General features: G+C 45.9%; 1 protein-coding gene across 2 annotated transcripts; it reads left to right on the top strand.

Moving 5' to 3' along the window:
- The first annotated feature begins 2,275 nt into the window (after positions 1-2,275).
- Positions 2,276-21,932, top strand: cyld3 (cylindromatosis (turban tumor syndrome) 3). 2 transcript variants are annotated; one of them, XM_071377865.1, is made up of 16 exons: positions 2,276-2,402; positions 2,995-3,218; positions 3,856-4,131; positions 4,349-4,726; positions 4,935-5,040; positions 5,288-5,751; positions 5,962-6,127; positions 11,985-12,126; positions 12,628-12,750; positions 13,017-13,108; positions 14,287-14,350; positions 14,512-14,719; positions 14,801-14,909; positions 20,315-20,433; positions 20,571-20,778; positions 20,999-21,932. In XM_071377865.1, the coding sequence occupies exons 2-16, from the start codon at positions 3,051-3,053 to the stop codon at positions 21,181-21,183; spliced, it is 2,808 nt and encodes a 935-aa protein (XP_071233966.1). In that variant the 5' UTR covers positions 2,276-2,402; positions 2,995-3,050; the 3' UTR covers positions 21,184-21,932. The 2 variants fall into 2 exon arrangements, 1 of the variants encoding a protein (XP_071233966.1); XR_011672042.1 differs by lacking the exons at positions 20,571-20,778; positions 20,999-21,932 and adding an exon at positions 18,742-18,928.
- The last annotated feature ends 1,106 nt before the right edge of the window (positions 21,933-23,038 follow it).

The following is a 23,038-nucleotide window of genomic DNA, read 5'->3' as shown; positions in this document are numbered from 1 at the left end:
TATAGTGCACTACTTTTGACTAGGGCCACTCAGGATTCCCGAGTGGCACAGCGGTCTAAAGCACTGCATCTCAGTGCTATAGGCATCACTACAAACCCTGGTTCGATTCCAGGCTGTATCACCGTGATTGGGAGTCTCATAGGGCAGCGCACAATTGGCCTAGCGTCGTCCTTTGGCCGGGGTAGGTCGTCATTGTAAATAAGAATTTGTTCTTAACTGACTTGCCTAATTAAATAAAGGTTAAATAAAAAAGGTCTGGGTTTAAAAGTAGTGAACTATAGGGAATAGAGTCCCACTTCAGAGTTTGGTCTGGAACTCAGAAGGGAAGAAGGGCCTGGAGATTTTCCTCAACTGGTAACCTGACCATGAACTGACCATTAGTTTGTTACCAAACGTACCCTTTCTCTTTCTCTGCCTCCCCCTCTCTCTCAACCCCTCTGTCTCTAGCAGCTTCTCTCTCAACCCCTCTGTCTCTAGCAGCTTCTCTCTCAACTCCTCTGTCTCTTGCAGCTTCTCTCTCAACCCCTCTGTTTCTAGCAGCTTCTCTCTCAACCCCTCTGTCTCTTGCAGCTTCTCTCTCAACCCTTCTGTCTCTAGCAGCTTCTCTCTCAACCCCTCTGTCTCTAGCAGCTTCTCTCTCAACCCCTCTGTCTCTAGCAGCTTCTCTCTAAGCCAAAGTTCTGTTTTGTGAACGAGCGAAAGGTCGTATATAGATAGCTCTGTTCTGCCTCACTGGGTCGAGTTCAAATACTTAAAAAAATACGCCCTTACTTACTCTCTTCTCTGAGGTAGTTAGTGATCTGTATGTGATTGGATAAGAGAAAGAAAGGTCACTTATCATGTTATTGTTTTCGCCAATCAAATCTTGTCAATGAAGTGGAAGTGTTCTCTTGTTCTCTGTCTCCCCCTGTAGGGCTGTGATATGTCCTACAGCCATGTGCGCAGTATGGTAGAGTTTGCCATCGCTCTGAAGAACAACCTGGAGTCCATCAACCAACACTCCTTCAACAGCTTCAAGCTATGAATCGGTAAATCTGTCTGGCTGACTGGCCAGTGGGACAAGAAAAATATGGACTGACTCATTTAATCTTTACTCGATTCCTTGTCGTCTCTCCTTGCCTGATTCTCAAAATGTATTGGAGAAGAAAGTTCGAGGGAAGGGACCTTCTCCTACGGTTGAGGATGCACAGAATCAAGGAAAGACTAAAAGAGATTGAGCCTTAACTTTATAACCATCTCCCCCTTCCTACTCACGTTTTAATATTCTCTTTAATATGGATAAACCATGGTCCAGTGATTGCAGGGGTGATTGGAGCACACAAACTGACCAATCAGCTCCCCTGTTCTGACCTCTCCAACCAATCATCAACACTCATCTGGCCAAACAATTTTGTGTTAGAAATACCCGGGTTGATTTCTGGTCCCAGTCAGTTCCTTTCTGTTGTCTTTTTGATGAAGATGTTAAACCAAAACCCAGACTGTCAGAATATATATACTTGGTTGGCAATAATTTGTGATAATTTATTCATTGTGTTTTTAATAACTCTCTACTCATGTACTACTGTATGTATCTATGTGTGATCTGTGTATGGCAGACACCAAACCAAAGACCTTTAGCAACATCCTCTTATTACTAATGACACACACAGAGTGGGTTCAAGGCAAGAAATGACATTGAAAGGGCCTTATTAGGAAATGACAGAGTATATGGAAACTCTAGATTGTGTGCTCTTCAATGGTTCCCTTAAAGGGATGTTTGAAATAAGTGCTGCTGCATATAATAAGAATGGTGTTATGTTATTGCAATGGACGAGGAGGTTCTGGCCAGTAGGCTTCTCTGCTAAAGGTATTGAAACATTCACACATAGCTACACCTTTTTTAATCCATCTGCTGCCACTTTAGTGGCCTGAGAATGCAATATAACTTTTGATAATGTAATTACATGTTTTGTATTTAGTTTGTATTAAAGAGATTAATATGTGTTGTCTATTCTGAACAATTTATAATAAAAACAAGTATAAATTAATGCACATAAAAATGATCTAAGATGTGGGAGATTTTGTAATTACTTCTAAGCGACCAAATTCTTTAAATACTGTTAGTGCATTATTACTTTAGTAAGATGATAATAATGTGTAGCCTATTAGTTCGTACTCATAACGTGTCATGAATCTCAAAGAACCAGGCCTACCTTTTTAATCTCGGATACGTCAGTTTCCGACATGAACTGAGAGCTGTGGAATTTCCCCTCTGTTTAAGCCACACCCACAGACCTCTCTGAATGGCCAGAACGATTTATATGTAAAACTTCTCGCTCGTTATTGGTCCTCCTTCTGTTTTGGGACATTTCGTGAGTTATGTTCTATGCAAGTTTTGGTTGATCTAAAAGTTGGTGAAATTGGTAAGTGTTGATATTATTAACTGTCAAATAATGTGCAAATATATTAGTTTCAGTCGAGTTTTGAACCGATATGGCACCTGTTTCCTTTTCGTCATGGTTTGTGAGGTAGAATGACTCATTTTGGTAGCTGGTAACGCGTCGGAATCGTCAGGTAGCGTGACCGTAGCTAGCTGGCCAGAAATGTTGAACATTGTGATGTGGGCTATTGTAGGGTTATGGCTAGAAGGATTCCAGCTTTTGTCAAATTTACGTCAAAAGTATATATATATTTTAGCTAACCCTAACCCTTTTCCTAACCTTAATTATCTTGATTCTCCTAACAGCTACGTTAATTCTCCTAACCTGTTGGGGAAAGTCTAATCTGACAGAAACTGGAACCCTTTTGGCCATGACCATACATCTAGCTAGACGCCCAATATCCTGTAACTACATTCACGCGAGATTCGGCTCTGGTCCGAGATAAGGTTATCTTAAAATGTGCAGGTTATGTTATATAACTAGTTTATAATCTACCTTTTTGAGGCTATGTTGTGCCATTTAGTGACAGCACCATCAATGCCACGAGAAACACTCACCTGCTCTATTCACACAGATAGGGGCTGATGGATAGGTGAGCTCACTCGACTGAGGACACATACTCACACCACAATGTCTGGGGCCCAGGAGTACAAGAGACGGCAACCCCCGAAAATGTACTTGGTGGTATCCAACCTAAAGATTCAGGACCAGTTGGAAGGTACCATCCGACTGCTACGGGGGAACCTCTGTCAGGAGCAAGAGGGGGGAAGGAGCAGGGGCGACCAACTGTGGGTAAAGGTAAGAAAAGGAATTAATACTTTATCACGCCTGTCTTCTCTCATCCTTGTGTTTGAATATTCTCTCTCTCTTCTCCTTTTTCTCTTTCTCTGCTCTCTCCCTCCCTCTCTCTCTGCACTCTCTTTCTCCTTGTCCCACACCACCCTCCGTCCCTCTCTCTCGCTCTCTCCTCCTCTCTTGCTCTCTCTCCCTTCCTCTCTCTCTCCCTTCCTCCCTCTCTCTCCTGGTCCCCCACCACTCCCTGTCTCTCTCTCCCTCCCTTCCCCTCTCTCTCGCCCTTCCTCTCTCTCTCCCTTTCTCTCTCTCTCCCTTTCTCTCTCTCTCCCTTTCTCTCTCTCTCCCTTTCTCTCTCTCCCTTTCTCTCTCTCTCCCTTTCTCTCTCTCTCTCCCTTCCTCTCTCTCGCTCTCTCCCTTCCTCTCTCTCGCTCTCTCTCCCTTCCTCTCTCTCGCTCTCCCTTCCTCTCTCTCTCGCCCGTCCTCTCTCTCCTTGTCCCCCACCACCCTCCGTCTCACTCTCTCGCTCTCTCTTTCTCTCTCTCTCCATCAGGTATTTGACAATGCCAGTATGTTGAAGACTGTCAAGCAGCTGAAGATTGACAAGTTATACACTCCTCTCATTTCTTTCTCTCTCCCTCAGGTGTTAGACTATGGTTGTATGGTAAAGATTGACAAACAGCTCCTTAAAGAAGTCCCCACCGACCTGACCGGCCTATTGGAGCCTGTATCGGATCCGGAGTCCCGCCTCAATTTGCTAATTAACCCCAAGCAACTTTACCGATTGGCTGCCTTGCCCCTAGGCACCCCCCTCTATGTCCAGATGGGCCAACCAGGAGAGCTGGCGGAGGCAGAGCTGAGGTATCGAGGACCGCTGACCAGAGGAAGTACTGCTGTGTTGTTTGGGGTGCAGCTGAAGGTATTGTTGCTAACGTGGTGTTTTTAGCTATAGACAATAGATCATAACAACAAACTTTCACTCTTTGATGATCGTCTTGAACGTCATTTTACTTGTATTTTAGTTAGCCACTGTCACACAGTACTACCCAAATTGTCAAATGACTCGGATCTACCTTTTTTTCTCTCTCTCCCTCTCACTCTCTCTGTTTCTGACTCTCTGTCTCTCTCTCTCTCAGGACTCAGCAGTAGGTAGAGGCAACAGTAATGGTTCTTACAAAGGCCACCAGCTCTTCACCTGTCCCGAAGCCTCCGCCCTCTTCCTACCGGCCAATCAGATCAGGCTACGACGCTGGTCCCGTGCCAATGACGACTATCACAACAACGCTCTTCCTCCTCAACCTCAACCCCTCATTGGTAACATCATTGCTAGAACGGCCGAATCGTCTCCCAGCCTGGCCCCAGTCCTGGCTCGAAACCCCAGCTCCCCACCTCCCCTCCAGGTGGGCCACAGGGTGTGCTTCCCCCTGGAGGATACTGTCCATGGGGGAGAGGTGAGGTTCTGTGGGGTCCTGCCTGGACGGACCTCAACTGGGGTGTTTGTAGGAATCCTGTTGGTGAGTATCACTGCTGGAGGGTGCGGCTGTATATAGAAATGCAATCAGTGTGATTATACACATTTTAGATTTTATAGTAATTATTGTGTTTTAAGACACCCAAAATATAGTGTTTTGTGGATAACATTCACACACTTTTAGGCAATATTCTTCATCTAACAGTCAATGTTTACTGTATATTTGCGCTAATCAGTTTGTTTATACGCAGGACAATGCGGTTGGTAACTGGGATGGTTCATATAAAGGAGAGAAGTTGTGCTCCATCTCCTCTTCTCTGTATGGTTGCCTGCTACCCATCTCCAAGGTGTCCCCTGGTACGTCACTCCCTGGTTCAAATGTTACGGCAGATCAGAGATCCTGTTTGGTTTGCTGTTGAGTTACTATTATGACAGTTATGAGAGAGGGTGTAATTGGAAAACAAAACGTTGTGGAAAATCATGACTGTTAGATGACTGACGTCCTCCCTTCCTTTACCCCTGATTCTCTTTCATTTTCCTCCTACCGGTCTTTGAATTGTGTGCTGTGTTTGACCGTTGACCTCTACTGACCCCCCCCCCGCAGAACCAAGGTCACGCCGCCACACTCCTCCCCTCCAGAACCCCAAACCGGTCCTCAAACCCACCCAACCACCTGCCCCTGTATCCTCACCTGCCTCCACCCCAAAGATCGCTCTGATGCCCCCCCAACTCCTCTCAGCCAAACTGGCCTTAAAACCTCCACCCCTCCCCAGCCCCAAACCTTTCACGAAACCTCACCCCCTTCCCCCAACCCCTCCCACCATCAAACCTCTAACCCTGCCCTCCCCGACCGCCACCGACCAACCACAGCTCTTGAACGATTCGCCCGGTCCCCTCTCTCCGGGTCGAGGTGACGGATTGGACGCTGAGGAGAACGGAGATGCGGGATTGGAGGTTGAGTTGGAGGTGGGGTCCATGGTGGAGGTGAATGACCCGCCCCTTTTTGGAGTGATTCGTTGGATTGGACGAATCAGTGGAGTTCCACAACTGGTGTCAGGAATCGAGCTGGTACGGTAACACTGTCAACACTGTCACTGTGTGTCATCAACTCCCTGTAATTCCATCAACTCTGTAATTGTGTCAGTGTCAAGTCAATCAGTGTATAACAATGTTGTAAAGCAGCGGTATTCAAACATTTTCAACTAAGGCCCTCTTAAAAACTCTAAAATGTCTAGTGTGTGTTTGTAACATATTTATCTGCTTACTTTCCTCTCTCAGGACCAGGAACTGACCGCTGGAACAGACGGCAGTTACCTTGGCGAACGCCACTTCCGTTGCCCTGCCAACAAGGGGCTGTTCGTCAAACTCCGGAACTGTAGGCGGGATTCCAGATTCCCTGCCCCTGAGACACCGGTCAATCAGGTGGAGCGCTGCAACTCCATAGGTGTGTTATCTGTGTGTGTGTGTGTGTGTGTGTGTGTGTGTGTGTGTGTGTGTGTGTGTGTGTGTGTGTGTGTGTGTGTGTGTGTGTGTGTGTGTGTGTGTGTGTGTGTGTGTGTGTGTGTGTGTGTGTGTGTGTTGTCTTGCCCGACTCACGCCACTCCCTTGAGATGAATGAACTAGCCTAGGTTCCCACTGCTTCAGGTCTATGACCTACAGGTGCCGCCCTTCCAGCCCAGTCCAGATGCCAGCAACCCGCCAATTCCAGCCGCGGCACCGGCGTAGTTCTTGGCAGCCGACAGCTGGAGTGGGAGAGAACCTTTTTTTGTTCAAAACCACTCAGCAGGGCATCCAACTCCGGGGTAGGGCAACCCGTAGGTCATCAGGCTATCCTAGGGCTATAAGACCAGGGGAAGCATAAGACCAGGGGAAGCATAAGACCAGGGGAAGCATAAGACCAGGGGAGGCATAAGACAGGGGAGGCATAAGACCAGGGGAGGCATAAGACCAGGGGAGGCATAAGACCAGGGGAGGCATAAGACCAGGGGAGGCATAAGACCAGGGGAAGCATAAGACCAGGGGAAGCATAAGACCAGGGGAAGCATAAGACCAGGGGAAGCATAAGACCAGGGGAGGCATAAGACCAGGGGAGGCATAAGACCAGGGGAGGCATAAGACCAGGGGAGGCATAAGACCAGGGGAGGCATAAGACCAGGGGAGGCATAAGACCAGGGGAGGCATAAGACCAGGGGAAGCATAAGACCAGGGGAAGCATAAGACCAGGGGAAGCATAAGACCAGGGGAAGCATAAGACCAGGGGAAGCATAAGACCAGGGGAAGCATAAGACCAGGGGAAGCATAAGACCAGGGGAAGCATAAGACCAGGGGAAGCATAAGACCAGGGGAGGCATAAGACCAGGGGAGGCATAAGACCAGGGGAAGCATAAGACCAGGGGAGGCATAAGACCAGGGGAACTAGAGGGAGAGTATAGTTTCTCCTCTGCAACTGTTTTTATTAAATAGATACCTTAGTTTTACACGGGTGCGCGACACGAACCGTTCACCTGTGGACCTGAAGTTACTCACCGTAACGGGACCTAGTGTCCTACGAGACGGAAGAGGTATAGTCACACCTAAGACATTTTCATACACACCCCAAGCATGAACCCACACAGTTACCAAGAGAGGAAACCATCTGGTCTATTTCGGTCAGTGGCCCCTTGAGAGGAAGTACACCACCTGTATTTATTCAAGCAAAGCCCTTTACAAAGACTCTACTTATCTTGTGAATACCCTAGCTCTCAACCCAGAGGAAACAGACTCCTCACAAGTTCTCAATTGGCTGCTTCATTAAATAGTACCCGCAAAACACCAGTCTCAACGTCAACAATGAAGAGGCGACTCCGGGATGCTGGCCTTCTAGGCAGAGTTCGTCTGTCCAGTGTCTGTGTTCTTTTGCCCATCTTAATCTTTTCTTTTTATAAAGGGCCTCTGTTTGCCTATGTACAGTTGAAGTCGGAAGTTTACATACACTTAGGTTGGAGTCATTAAAACTTGTTTTTCAAACACTCCACAAATTTCTTGTTAACAAACTATAGTTTTGGCAAGTCGGTTAGGACATCTACTTTGTGCATGACAAAAGTAATTTTTCCAACAATTGTTTACAGACAGATTATTTCACTTATAATTCACTGTATCACAATTCCAGTGGGTCAGAAGTTTACATACACTAAGTTGACTGTGCCTTTAAACAGCTTGGAAAATTCCAGAAAATGATGTCATGGCTTTAGAAGCTTCTGATAGGCTAATTGACATCATTTGAGTCAATTGGAGGTGTACCTGTGGATGTATTTCAAGGCCTACCTTCAAACTCGGTGCCTCTTTGCTTGACATCATGGGAAAATCAAAAGAAATCAGCCAAGACCTCAGAAAACATTGTAGACCTCCACAAGTCTGGTTCATCCTTGGGAGTAATTTCCAAAATGCCTGAAGGTACCACGTTCATCTGTACAAACAATAGTACGCAAGTATAAACACCATGGGACCACTCAGCCATCATACCGCTCAGGAAGGAGACGCGTTCTGTCTCCTAGAGATAAACGTACTTTGGTGCAAAAAGTGCAAATCAATCCCAGAACAACAGCAAAGGACCTTGTGAAGATGCTGGAGGAAACCGGTACAGAAGTATCTATATCCACAGTAAAACGAGTCCTATATCAACATAACCTGAAAGGTCGCTCAGCAATGAAGAAGCCACTGCTCCAAAACCGCATAAAAAAAGCCAGACTACAGTTTGCAACTGCACATGGGGACAAAGATTGTACTTTTTGGAGAAATGTCCTCTGGTCTGGCGAAACAAAAATAGAACAGTTTTGCCATAAGGACCATTGTTATGTTTGGAGGAAAAAGGGGGATGCTTGCAAGCCAAAGAACACCATCCCAACCGTGAAGCACGGGGGTGGCAGCATCATGTTGTGGGGGTGCTTTGCTGCAGGAGGGACTGGTGCACTTCACAAAATACATGGCTTCATGAGGAAGGAAAATTATGCGGATATATTGAAGAAACATCTCAACACATCAGTCAGGAAGTTAAAGCTTGGTCGCAAATGGGTCTTCCAAATGAACAATGACGCCAAGCATACTTCCAAAGTTGTGGCAAAATGGCTTAATAAGGACAACAAAGTCAAGGTACTTGTCATGATCGTCGTAAGAACATTCGGACCAAAGCGCAGCGTGATATGGGTTCCATATATTTATTGACATGAAACGCACACAACAATAAAAAATAAAAACGATACGTGAAGCTATGGAGTGCTCACAGGCAACTACACATAAACAAGATCCCACAAAACACAGTGGGGAAATGGCTGCCTAAATATGATTCCCAATCAGAGACAACGATAAACAGCTGCCTCTGATTGGGAACCATACCAGGCCAACATAGAAATTAAACAACCTAGATTACCCACCCTAGTCACACCCCGACCTAACCAAAATAGAGAATAAAAAGTATCTCTATGGTCAGGGCGTGACTGTACTGGAGTGGCCATCACAAAGCCCTGACCTCAATCCCATAGACAATTTGTGGGCAGAACTGAAAAAGCATGTGCGAGCAAGGAGGCCTACAAACCTGACAGTTACACCAGCTCTGTCAGGAGGAATGGGCCAAAATTCACCCAACTTATTGTGGGAAGCTTGTGGAAGGCTACCCAAAACGTTTGACCCAAGTTTAACAATTTAAAGCCAATGCTACCAAATACTAATTGAGTGTTTGTAAACTTCTGACCAACTGGGAATGTGATGAAAGAAATAAAAGCTGAAATAAATCATTCTCTCTACTATTATTCTGACATTTCACATTCTTAAAATAAAGTGGTGATACTAACTGACCCAAGACAGGGAATTTTTACTAGGATTAAATGTCAGGAATTGTGTAACTGAGTTTAAATGTATTTGTCTAAGGTGTATGTAAACTTCCGACTTCAACTGAAGATATTCCATAAAAATCTGCCACTTCCAGTTACAATAGTAATTTACAACATTAACAACAATAACAAAAGTTGACCTATTCTGTGAGCGAAATAAATATTCCAAACATAGTCTGGGACAGTTGTGGGATGCGATAGATCCCAAATTAACACAACCACTAGCATCAAAAAAACTGTTTAAAGCAATGAGCTTTAGAGGGGGGAAAATACATGTCATCTATGCACTTAAATAGCAAATGGAGGTTGCTTTTTCCCGTGGTTTTCATGCCAGCAAGGTAGGCTATACTCCTGTTGTAAAGAGAAGAAATGTACTTAATATTAGGAAAGTTGAGAAATAAATATAGTAGACCTTACCCAGTGGTTCCCAAACTTTTTATAGTCCCGTACCCCTTCAAACATTCAACCTCCAGCTGCGTACCCCCTCTAGCACCAGGGTCAGTGCACTCTCAAATATTGTTTTTTGCCATCATTGTAAGCCTGCCACACACACACTATACGATACATTTATTAAACATAAGAATGAGTGTGAGTTTTTGTCACAACCCGGCTCGTGGGAAGTGACAAAGAGCTCAAAAGATCTCAGGGCACAAATAGTAATATAATAATAGTCAATAATTTTGCTCTTTATTTAGCCATCTTGCATATAAAACCTTGTGAATAACTCACCACAGGTTAATGAGAAGGGTGTGCTTGAAAGGATGCACATAACTCTGAAATGTTGGGTTGTATTGGAGAGAATCTCAGTCTTAAATCATTTCCCACAAACAATCTGTGCCTGTATTTAGTTTTCATGCTAGTGAGGGCTGAGAATTCACTCTCATATAGGTACGTGGTTGCAAAGGGCATCAGTGTCTTAACAGCGCAATTTGCCATTGCAAGATACTCTGAGCGCAGCCAAATCCAGTAATCTGGTAGTGGCTTCTGATTAAATTCCATTTTCACAGAACTGCTTGTTGCAATTTCGATGAGGCTCTCTTGTTCAGATATCGGTAAATGGACTGGAGGCAGGGCATGAAAGGGATAATGAATCCAGTTGTTTGTGTCGTTCGTTTCGGGAAAGTACCTGCGTCATTGCGCACCCAGCTCACTCAGGTGCTTCGCTATATCACATTTGACATTGTCCGTAAGCTTGAGTTCAGTTGCACACCAAAAATCATACAATGGTGGAAAGACCTGTGTGTTGTCCTTGTTAATGCAGACAGAAACGAGCTCCAACTTCTTAATCATAGCCAGTCAGTAAAGAAAACGTTAAGCTCGTCTCTCAATTCAAAAAAAGTTTCAATACTTTGCCCCTTGATAACCAGCGCACTTCTGTATGTTGTAAAAGCTTTACATGGTCGCTGCCCACATCATTTCATAATGCAGAAAATACACGAGAGTTCAGGGGCCTTGCTTTAACAAAGTTAACCATTTTCACTGTAGTGTCCAAAACGTCTTTCAAGCTATCGGGCATTCCCTTGGCAGCAAGAGCCTCTCGGTGGATGCTGCAGTGTACCCAAGTGGCGTCGGGAGCAACTGCTTACATGCGCGTTACCACTCCACTATGTCTCCCTGTCATGGCTTTTGTGCCATCAGTACAGATACCAACACATCTTAACCACCAATTGTATTTTTGGCAGTGAAACGAGGCTACTCAGGCGAGAGAAAAACCTCACCCAAATGTATAGCCCTGTTGGAAAATATAAATGTACTGTTTGAAAATGTGTGTGTGGGGGGGGGGGTTATATATAATGTGAATCACATTTTTATTTGGCGTACCTCAGACGGCATTGCGCGTACCCCAGTTTTGGAATACCTGGCCTGGCCTATAGAAAGCTGATGTGATCCTCCTCTTTTTAATAGAGGCCATCACTCTGTTTTCTCACACAATTTCATAGCCTATAGAAATGTTGCGCAACATGAGCTCATGGGCTCTCATAAAGTGTTTGATTACATTTTTGATTACATTTGCATTGATGTCAGTGTGATTAGAGGGACAGTAGAGTGCTGAGTACCAGTTAGCAAGTTTGGTAGGCTACTAATGACCATCATCAGCATCACAGCTTGGAGAAGCCTAATTACCATGACTAAACGGTCACGTGAAATTTCACTGCCGTCATAACTCGTGACCGCCGGTATGGCGGTAATACGGTCACCGAAACAGTCCTAGCTGCCTCCTCCTCTTTCTGCGGTGCCTCTCGGCTCTCTCCCTTCCGTTCCTTTTCCCGCCCCCTTGAGTCTCTGTTTTCTCTTCATCCCAGAAGCCGTTGTCTCAGCAGGGGTGACATCCATCCCAGGGTTTGCGTGTGTGTGTGGCACATTTTTGTCTCTATGAGTGTGTGCATGCGTGTGTGTCTCCATACCATGTAACATGATGACCACTCCAACCACCAGCGTTTGCCGAGTGGGGCAGTGAGCGTGTCGAGGAGCACACCCCTCCAGTCCAGGGGGACGAGGCCAGAGATATGTACCAGGGCTGGAAGAGAGGCATCCAAGGCCACCTCAACTCCTGCTACCTGGACGCCTCACTATTCAGGTGACTAACGCTGGCATTCTCCCTCCGTCCTGTTTGTGATATTATTAAGCCAATAATTGTTATTCAGTTATGTAATAGGATGTTGAGAACCGGAACCCTCAGTTAGAACCGGAACCCTCAGTTAGAACCGGAACCCTCAGAACCGGAACCCTCAGTTAGAACCGGAACCCTCAGAACCGGAACCCTCAGTTAGTACCGGAACCCTCAGAACCGGAACCCTCAGTTAGAACCGGAACCCTCAGAACCGGAACCCTCAGTTAGAACCGGAACACTCCGATAGAACCGAATTAAGGATTAGATAATGCAGTCAAATGCTTTTTTGTGTGCAAAAATGTAAAATTGGGCAATGTTATCATATCGAATCTAAGGTTGTTTTTTAAACTAGAAGGAATGCTGGATGCATTCATGTTAATTAAACTATTTTCTCCCCCTCCCCCTCTCTCTCCCCCTCTCTCCTCCTCTCTCTCTCTCTCCCCCTCTCTCTCTCTCTCTCTCCCTCAGTCTGTTTTCGTGCTGTAGTTCAGTCGACTGGGTGTTGCTGTGGCCCTCGAACCCCTCAGACGGTCCCCACTGCAGCCAAGCCCAGGACCTGCTTCGCTGTGAGATAGTCAACCCCCTACGCAGGTGGTGTGTGTGTGTGTGTGTGTGTGTGTGTGTATGTGTGTGTGTGTGTGTGTGTGTGTGTGTGTGTGTGTGTGTGTGTGTGTGTGTGTGTGTGTGTGTGTGTGTGTGTGTGTGTGTGTGCGCGTGTGCTCCTTCACAATGGGTGTTTATGTATAGGCATATATTGAGATTTAAATTGTTCTGTTGTAGATCAGTATCACTTTGTATTTATATAGTGAATTTTAATAGCTTTTATGAATGTACTTGGCTATGTGTGTATCTTTCAGGTTTGGCTATGTATGTGCCAGTAAAACCATGGCCCTGAGAAGACTACTGGAGGCTGAGAGTAGTGACACAGGCTTCACCAACCAGGAAAAAGGTGTGTGTGTCCGTCCGTCCGTGTGAGAGGGAGAGGGTGTTTGGCTGTCTGTCCATCAGTCTGTCCGTCCGTGTCAGTAGGATGGGGCATGAGGGAGAGAAAGGGACTGTGTGTGGATCAATGTTCCCTCTAATTTGTTTTGTCACTGAGAAAATTTCAGGTCTGCTGTTGTGCAACTTCCTGCGCGCGTTTACTGTGAACAGTGAGGCTGTACACGCTTTAAGTTAGTTTTAACAATGGTCAAGTAGACTAATGTGGCTATTTGATCATAATGTAGGCTTACCAGAGTGGCCTACCATCAAAAACAATGGAGAAAATGCATCCCATAACATTTTAACATGGAAATAGCTGTTCTATCATTCAGCCTACAGTAGCAGCCAATGTGTGGTGTTCAATGTAGGCCTACATTCCATGAGACTTTTGGGGAAAAAAACATGCAGGGCTTGACATTAACCTGTTTATCCACTTGTCCTTCAGACAAGGTGACTGATGCCAGAAACCACTTTACAAAAGAAAATACATTATTATTTCCATACCATTATTACAGAGAATCAGATAAGTTATGCTACCCTCTGCCTATTGGCTACTAAGCTTATTCAAGACCGTCTCAAAATACAATACTGCCCCTTTAAGACAAAAAAGCTCTTTACCTGACTCGCTTTTCACAGATCTAGAAATACATGCAGCTTTCACTTTGATCTCAAAACAGGTGCGTCTACTCACCACCGTTCAAGCTGTGAAAACAGTTCAGTTCAAAGTGAACATCACAGATCCATATATGGCAATGGTCTATTTGCATATTTTTTTTATTTAACTAGGCCTACTGCAGCTCTATTTATGGCACATCAGTGTATTTAGAGTAAGGGCCTGAGTCGTGCCTGTCAATGCAATAGAATCCTACTCCGATCGATGTGTTCTGTCCACAACAAAATCTCTTGCATAAGCAGTTTTGCATAATAAGTCCTGCGTAGTTAATTTTGTTTCGGTATGTTGCATTGAAAGTGGCTAATGTTGCATTGATTTGATCACAATTTCCACAGTGAAGGGGAAAGGTTGATAGTGTTATTTAACTCTAGAAAGTTGAGTGAAGTTGAATCTCGTGCCACTCTGCGCAGGCTGATATTTGAGGGAACATTGGTGGTGAGTGTTTTTAAACACATCTGTCTTCTTTCTGTCAGACCCAGAAGAGTTCCTTAACAAGCTTTTCCAGCTCCTCCGGGTCGAACCTCTTCTGAAGATCAGGTATACTTTCTCTCCTTCCCCCCTCTCTATCTCTCCTTTCTCTCTCGCTCTTCTTCCCCCTCTCTCTCTCCTTCCCTTCCCCCCTCTCTCTCTCTCTCTCTCTCGTTCTCTTATTCTCTGTTACACACACTGTCTCTCCTGCTCCCCCTCGTTCCTTTCAGGTCAGTGACACAGAAGCAGCAGCCTCAGGAGTGTCACCTCTACCAGCTCTTCCCTCCATCCGTTCCCCTCTGTCCCTCTTCCCCTGTCCCTCTGTCTCCGTTCCTCTGTCCCATCCCTCTCTCCTCCCCTGCAGTACTCATGAGAGTGGCCAATGTTCAGACTCTGCTAGAGACATCCTTTCTCCACGCGGGACTAAAGTTTGCTGAGGTAACAACACAAGACGACATAGTAGATACACAAACAAACTCAACGTTCATGGGTTGATGGATTGACTCTCCCCTCCGCCAGGCCCCTTCCTGCCTCCCCCTCCTCATGCCTAGGTTTGGGAAGGACTTCAAGATGTTTGACGCCATCTTGCCTTCACTCACCATCGACATCACAGACCTGCTGGATGACAGTAAGAAACAAAGATATTGTCGTGGAAATTCTTACACGGGGACACTGGAAGTCAATCTTAATGAATCATTGTTTAGTGTCAGCGCGCCAGAGCGGTTCCAACCAACTAAATGCACCATAGTACACATGTCAATCAGGAACTCTGTCTGGGCAGTCCCAGCAGTTGTCTTCTATACGACTATACACAGACAAGTTATATTTGCATAATTAATTCATCATTACTGTTTTGTTTCATTCATGTGACAGACCAATACTGGTTCATAACATGTGACAGACCAACACCTCACGAGGCTTCTCTCTAAGCTGAGACCTTGAAACTGAGATAGCGTTTGTTCGTTCTCAAAACAAGGTCTGGGCGTACTGCCAAATTGCGGATTCTGATAAATCAAATCAAATGTTATTTGTCACATGCGCCGAATACAACAGGTACAACCTTACATGCTGACCAGACCGGACACGTCGCGTGCGCGAGCGTCGCAAAATAAATTTTGAAATCCATGTTATTCAATTATTGCACCCACACTGCTCGCGCGCACCAACGAGCGTCTGCGATGCCAAGGGCTAAAATAGAACTCCTTTCTATTTCTGACTCAGATCGCGCTGCAAGTCCTGCCTCTCCCATCTCCTCATTGGTTTATAGAAGCAAGTACGAACTGTTTTGCCGGTTGTCGTGGTAATACTATGAAAGTGTAGATGCCGATCACCATATAAGTTCAAATATGAAAAAGCCTGGAAGGAGGAGAGATGACTAGAAACGATTCGGTTGGCCGTTTTATGTGTTGATTAATTGTCGGAGTAGAGGACCTTGTGCATTTCAGGTAAAATAACAACTCAATGTTTATAACCCAGGACAAATTAGCTAGCAACAGCAAGCTAGCTAAATAGCAAGTGCAAGCTAACTAGCTAAATTGCCATACATGTTTAATGCTTTTCGACCTGTCCCCAAATTAATGTCATTGGTTCAGAGTTTGTTTTGATATTTTAACCTGCGTGTCGTGATCGCGTTTGGTGTGGGGGGACAAAATACATTTATGCACGATGGCGCACGCGCGCAGCCGGTTTGGGTTCCGTGCTACGATGAAATGCTTACTTACAAGCCCTTAACAAACAATGCAGTTTTAAGAAAATACCTACAAAAAAATCAAGAGATAAGAATAACAAATAATTAAAGAGCAACAGTAAATAACAATAGCGGGGCTATATACAGGGGGTACCGGTACAGACTCAATGTCAAATGAAATCAAACTTTATTTGTCATATACGCCGAATACAAGTGTAGACTTTACCGTGAAATGCTTACTTACAAGCCCTTAACCAACAGTGCAGTTCAAGAAGAAGAAAATATTTACCAAGTAGGCTAAAATAAAAAGTAACACAATAAGAATAACAATAATGAGGCTATATACAGGGGGCACCGGTACCGAGTCAGTGTGCAGGGTTACAGGCTAGTTGAGGTAATCTGTACATGTAGGTGGGGGCGAAGTTACTATGCAGGTAACAAGCAATCACCGGTGGTGATTTTATGAATTGTTCAGCGGTCTTATGGCTTGGAGGTAGAAGCTGTTGAGGAGCCTTTTGGTCCTAGACTTGGCGCTCTGGTACCGCTTGCCGTGCGGTAGCAGAGAAAACAGTCTATGACTTAGGTGACTGGAGTCTGACAATTTTATGGGCTTTCCTGTGACACTGCCTGTTTTATATAGCTCCTGGATGGCAGGGAGCTTGGCCCCAGTGATGTACTGGGCTGTTTGCACTACCCTCTGTAGCGCCTTACGGTCAGATGCCGAGCAGTTGCCATACCAGGCGGTGATGCAAAGGTCAGGATGCTCTCGATGGTGCAGCTGTAGAACCTTTTGAGGATCTGGGGACCCTTGCCAAATCTTTTCAGTCTCCTGAGGGGGGAAAAGGTTTTGTCGTGCCCTCTTCACGACTGTCTTGGTATGTTTGGACCATGATAGTTCATTGGGGATGTGGACACCAAGGAACTTGAAACTCTCGACCCTCTCCACTAGCCCCGTTGATGTTAATGGGGGGCCTGTTCCGCCTGCCTTTCCTGTAGTCAACGATCAGCTCCTTTGTCTTGCTCACATTGAGGGAGAGGTTGTTGTCCTGGCACCACACTGCCCACCTGTCTATGGGCCGTCTCATCGTTGTCGGTGATCAGGCCTACGACTGTTGTGTCGTCAGATAACGTAATGATGGTGTTCGAGTCGTGTTTGGCCGTGCAGTCGTGGGTGAACAGGGAATACAGGAGGGGACTAAGTACACACCCCTGAGGGGATCAGCGTGGCAGACGTTAAGGATCAGTGTGGCAGACGTGTTGTTGCCTACTCTTACCACCTGGGGGCGGCCCGTCAGGAAGTACAAGATCCAGTTGCAGAGGGAGGTGTTTAGTCCCAGAGTCCTTAACTAACTCACTTCGTGGGCACTGTGGTGTTGAACGCTGAGCTGTAGTCAATGAACAGCATTCTCACATAGGTGTTCCTTTTGTCCAGGTGAAGACACTTGACAGTTGGTCCGCGCATGCTTTGAGTACACGTCCTGGTAATCCATCTGGCCCAGCGGCTTTGTGAATGTTGATCTGTTTAAAGGTTTTGTTCACATCGGCTACCGAGAGCGTTATCACGCAATAATCCAGAACAGCTGGTGCTCTCGTTCATGCATCAGTGTTGCTTGCCTCAAAGCGACCATAAAAGGCATTTAGCTCGTCTGGTAGGCTCGCGTCACTGGGCAGCTCGCGTCTGGGTTTCCCTTTGTAGTCCTTAATTGTTTTCAAGCCCTGCCACATCCGACGAGCGTCAGAGCCGGTATAGTAGGATTCAATCTTAATCCTGTATAGACGCTTTGCTTGTTTGATGGTTTGTCTGAGGGCATAGCGGGATTTCTTATAAACGTCCGGATTAGTCTACCGCTCCTTGAAAGCGGCAGCTCTAGCCTTTAGCTCGATGTGGATGTTGCCTGTAATCCATGGCTTCTGGTTGGGATATGTGTGTACAGTCACTGTGGGGACGACGTCATCGATGCACTTATTGATGAAGCTGATGACTGAGGTGGTGTATTCCTCAATGCCATTGGATGAATCCCGGAAAATATTCCAGTCTGCTAGCAAAACAGTCCTGTAGTGTAGCATCCGCATCATCTGACCACTTCCGTATTGAGCAAATCACTGGTACTTCCTGCTTTAGTTTTTGCTTGTAAGCAGGAATCAGGAGGATAGAATTATGGTCAGCTTTGCCAAATGGAGGGCGGGGGAGAGCTTTGTATGCATCTCTGTGTGTGGAGTAAAGGTGGTCTAGGATCTTTTTTTCCCCTGGTTGCACATGTGACATGCTGGTAAAAATTTGGTAAAACTGATTTAAGTTTGCCTGCATTAAATTCCCCGGCCACTAGGAGTGCCGCTTCTGGGTGAGCATTTTCTTCTTTGCTTATGGCCTTATAGAGTTGGTTGAGAGCGGTCTTAGTGCCAGGTTCGTTTTGTGGTGGTAAATAGATTGCTAAGAGTAATACAGATGAGAACTCTCTTGGTAGATAGTGTGGTCTACAGCTTATCATAAGGTACTCTACCTCAGGCGAGCAATACCTCGAGACTTATTTAATATTAGACATCGCACACCAGCTGTTATTGACAAAAAGACACACACCCCCACCCCTCGTCTTACCAGAGGTAGCGTCTCTGTTCTGCCGGTGCATGGAAAATCCCGCTAGCTCTATATTGTCCATATCTTCGTTCAGCCACATCTCGGTGAAACATAAGATGTCATAGTTTTTAATGTCCCGTTGGTAGGATAATCTTAATCGTAGGTCATCAATTTTATTTTCCAATGATTGCACGTTAGCCAGAAGAATGGAAGGCAGTGGGAGTTTACTCGCTCGCCTCCGGATTCTCAGAAGGATGCCTGATCGGCGGCCCCTTTTCCATCATCTTTTCTTCACGTAAAAGGCGTGGATCTGGGCCTGTTCCAGTGAAAGCAGGATATCCTTCTTGTCGGACTCGTTAAAGGAAAAAGTTTCTTCCAGTCCGCGGTGAGTAATCGCTTTTCTGATGTCCAGAAGTTATTTTCGGTCATAAGAGATGGTAGCAGCAACATTATGTACACAATAAGTAAAAAATAAGTTACACAAAACGCTAAAATAAAAAATAGCACAATTGGTTGGGAGAATGTAAAACGTCAGCCATGTTCTTCGGCGCCATCTTATTTTGTGTGGGGGCACTTTTGACGAGGTAATTGAGGTAATATGTACATGTAGGTAGAGTTATTAAAGTGGCTATGCATAGATAATAACAGAGAGTAGCAGCGGCGTAAAAGAGGTGGGGGGCAATGCAAATAGTCTGGGTAGTCATTTGATTAGTTGTTCAGGAGTCTTATGGCTTGGGGATAGAAGCTGTTTAGAAGCCTCTTGGACCGCTTGATGTGCGGTAGCAGAGAGAACAGTCTATGACTAGGGTGGCTGGAGTCTTTGACCATTTTTAGAGCCTTCCTCTGACACCGCCTGGTATAGAGGTCCTGGATGGCAGGAAGCTTGGCCCCGGTGATGTACTGGGCCGTACGCACTACCCTCTGATAGTGAGGATTCGTTAAATCGGTCACTTGCATGAACACAGAAATTGGTTATTAGAAAAGCACAAACATTAAAATTCCATTACAATATAAACTCAAATATGAAAATTTACACTGAGTCTACAAAACACTTTAAGAACACCTGTTCTTTCCATGACATAGACTGACCAGGTGAATCCAGGTGAAAGCTGTGATCCCTTATTGATGTCACTTGTTAAATCTACTTCAATAAGTGTAGATGAAGGGGAGGAGACAGGTTAAAAAAGGATTTTGAAGTCTTGAGACAATTGAGGCATGGATTGTGTATGTGTGCCACTGAGGGTGAATGGGCAAGACAAAATATTTTAGTGCCTTTGAACGGGGTATGGTAGTAGGTGCCAGGCGCACCGATGTGTGTCAAGAACGGCAACGCTACTGAGTTTTTCACACTACAGTTTCACGTGTATCAAGAATGGTCCACCACCCAAAGGACATCCAGACAACTTGACACAACTGTGACACAAAAGCATTGGAGTCAACATGGACCAGCATCCCTGTGGAACGCTTTCGGCACCTTGCAGAGTCTATGCCCCGACAAATTGAGTCTGTTCTGAGGGTAAAGGGAGTCGAGTACAACTCAATATTAGGAAGGTGTTTCTAGTGTTTGGTATACTCCGTGTACGTCTATGGTAAGAACCCTGCTATGTTAAAACATGAGGACATTTTATCGGGCGGGTTTCCTGTTGATGACCTATTTAATGCTTTCTTTCTCTCTTTCTCTTCACTCGTCTCTCTCTCCTTTCCCCTATTGCTATCTCTTCCTCTCTATTTCTCCCTCCCGTTGTCTCTCTCTCCTCCCCCCTCTCTCTAGCTCTCAGACAGTGCAGTATTTGCCAGGCAGTAGCAGAATGGGAGTGTCTAGAGTGTTATGAAGACTTGGACATCACACCTGGTCATCTCAAACAGTACTGCCACACCTGCAACACTCAGGTAACCATAGCACACCATTATTACCTATAGTACAGCTCTCAAAGTTCCTTCAAAATTCCCTTACATCTACACACTGCAGGACCAACAATGTCCTCTCTCCCTTCCTCATTCTCCCTCTCCCTCCATCCTTCCATTAGGTGCACATTCACAAGAAGCGCCAGTCCCACAGTCCATGTCAGGTGGGTGTGGCTGGTGGTCCGTGGACCGGCCCACTGCATGGAACTCGTCAGCGATTGGCTCTCTTTGCTGTGACGTGCATCGAGACCAGCCACTACGTGAGCTTCGTCAAGCACGGGCCCCGCCCCGACGACTGGCTGTTCTTTGACAGTATGGCCGACAGGGAAGGTGAGAGATGTCAACTTTAAAAAGGGGCCTTAAGGCCTGCAGCTACTTTTAATTTATTCCTGTTAGTCAATTGATTGAATAATGTCATTAATTGGCCAGAGAGTCTACTCACCTGGTGTTCCAGATCTGAATCACTCCCTTGAAACTATGAAACTCTTAATTTATATGCTCTTGACATCCCATAATAGTTGCCATGTTCTGTTTCCATGGTTACGGCCAGGCGGGGAGAACGGTTTCAACATTCCCCAGGTGAGGGCGTGTCCAGAGGTGGGCCGCTACCTCAGCCTATCGGCGGAGGAGCTGGGCAGGCTAGACCCCGCCTCCTTGAGAGAGTCCGCTCGCCGGCTGCTGTGTGACTCCTACATGTGTCTCTACCACAGCCCCGAGCTCAGCCTGTACAAGTGACACACACACCCATGTGCCTTCAGGATGAGTGACATGCAGTATTTTACATTAACCACTGTTGTGCCTGTTCAAGTAAGACACGCACATGTTCCAGTATTGCACCAATGTGCCTCCAACAAGTGACACAGAAACAGACTCCTACAACAACCACTGCTCAAATGTGCCTTAACCACTGCCCAAATGTGCTTTAACCACTGCCCAAATGTGCTTTAACCACTGCCCAAATGTGCTTTAACCACTGCCCAAATGTGCTTTAACCACTGCCCAAATGTGCTTTAACCACTGCCCAAATGTGCTTTAACCACTGCCCAAATGTGCTTTAACCACTGCCCAAATGTGCTTTAACCACTGCCCAAATGTGCTTTAACCACTGCCCAAATGTGCTTTAACCACTGCCCAAATGTGCTTTAACCACTGCCCAAATGTGCCTTAACCACTGCCCAAATGTGCCTTAACCACTGCCCAAATGTGCCTTAACCACTGCCCAAATGTGCCTTTGCAACACGAACAACCTGTTTTTCACTCTTCTGTTTACTTTATCCTTATGTTCAATGGAAATCTGAGAAGAAAATTATGAATAATTGTATATAATATCATAATTTGATATAATATAATGATATTATTATATAGGAAATGTAATTTGCATATTTTTATTTTACACACCACTTTTTAATTTCATATTGGTTATGTTGTAATACATAGATAGAGAAAATGACCATGAGAATATATTAAAGAGAATTATAATGAAATATGTTGTTTGAAACATGTTATTGTCAAAGTATGATTCTGGTGTATGAAAAATAGCCCTAAATGCTTATCGTCACCAAGTAGTCTTGAGATTAGAGTGTTGGGCCAATAGCCGATAGGCCTCTGGTTCGAATACGGGAGCCAACGAGGTGAAAAATCTGTTGCTATGCCCTTGAGCAAGGCACTTAACCTCAATTGCTCCAGGGTTGCTGGACAATGGTGAACCTGGCCGTGACCCCACTCTCTGCAGGTGTCTCAGGGGGAGTTGGGATATGGTGACCCTGGCCGTGACCCCACTCCCTGCAGGTGTCTCAGGGGGAGTTGGGATATGGTGACCCTGGCCGTGACCCCACTCCCTGCAGGTGTCTCAGGGGGAGTTGGGATATGGTGACCCTGGCCGTGACCCCACTCCCTGCAGGTGTCTCAGGGAGAGTTGGGATATGGTGACCCTGGCCGTGACCCCACTCCCTGTTGGTGTCTCAGGGAGAGATGGGATATGGTGACCCTGGCCGTGACCCCACTCCCTGCAGGTGTCTCAGGGGGAGTTGGGATATGGTGACCCTGGCCGTGACCCCACTCACTGCAGGTGTCTCAGGGGGAGTTGGGATATGGTGACCCTGGCCGTGACCCCACTCCCTGCAGGTGTCTCAGGGGGAGTTGGGATATGGTGACCCTGGCCGTGACCCCACTCACTGCAGGTGTCTCAGGGGGAGTTGGGATATGGTGACCCTGGCCGTGACCCCACTCCCTGCAGGTGTCTCAGGGGGAGTTGGGATATGGTGACCCTGGCCGTGACCCCACTCCCTGCAGGTGTCTCAGGGAGAGTTGGGAAAATAGAAAAACATTTCCATTACACACTTGTGTGTAACAGGACAAATATATGCACCCCTCCAAATAATAATGATTATTATTATCATCACGTTTTATTTTCGTAGAGCCATTCAACACCCCGTCTAGCTGGTGGCGGTAATGCGCCATTAACATCGGATGCCAACCGCCTTTAAACCCCATTGAAGAAGTTTTACTTTTCTACTACTATGTTTGCCCACAAGAGGGCAGTGAAGAGCGACATCAATAATGATATGTCATCATTTTGAGACCGACCATC

The sequence above is a fragment of the Salvelinus alpinus genome, chromosome 31, assembly GCF_045679555.1.
Source record: "Salvelinus alpinus chromosome 31, SLU_Salpinus.1, whole genome shotgun sequence".
Taxonomy (NCBI): domain Eukaryota; kingdom Metazoa; phylum Chordata; class Actinopteri; order Salmoniformes; family Salmonidae; genus Salvelinus; species Salvelinus alpinus.
Note: the sequence above shows the minus strand (reverse complement) of the source record. Positions and strands in the feature narration are given on the sequence as shown.

Coding starts and splice junctions, on each gene's coding strand:
- cyld3 (XM_071377865.1), top strand. CDS start 3,051: ATGTCTGGGGCCCAGGAGTACAAGAGACGGCAACCCCCGAAAATGTAC. Junction 3,219..3,855: donor GCGACCAACTGTGGGTAAAG/GTAAGAAAAGGA, acceptor TCTCTCCCTCAG/GTGTTAGACTATGGTTGTAT. Junction 14,351..14,511: donor GAACCTCTTCTGAAGATCAG/GTATACTTTCTC, acceptor CGTTCCTTTCAG/GTCAGTGACACAGAAGCAGC.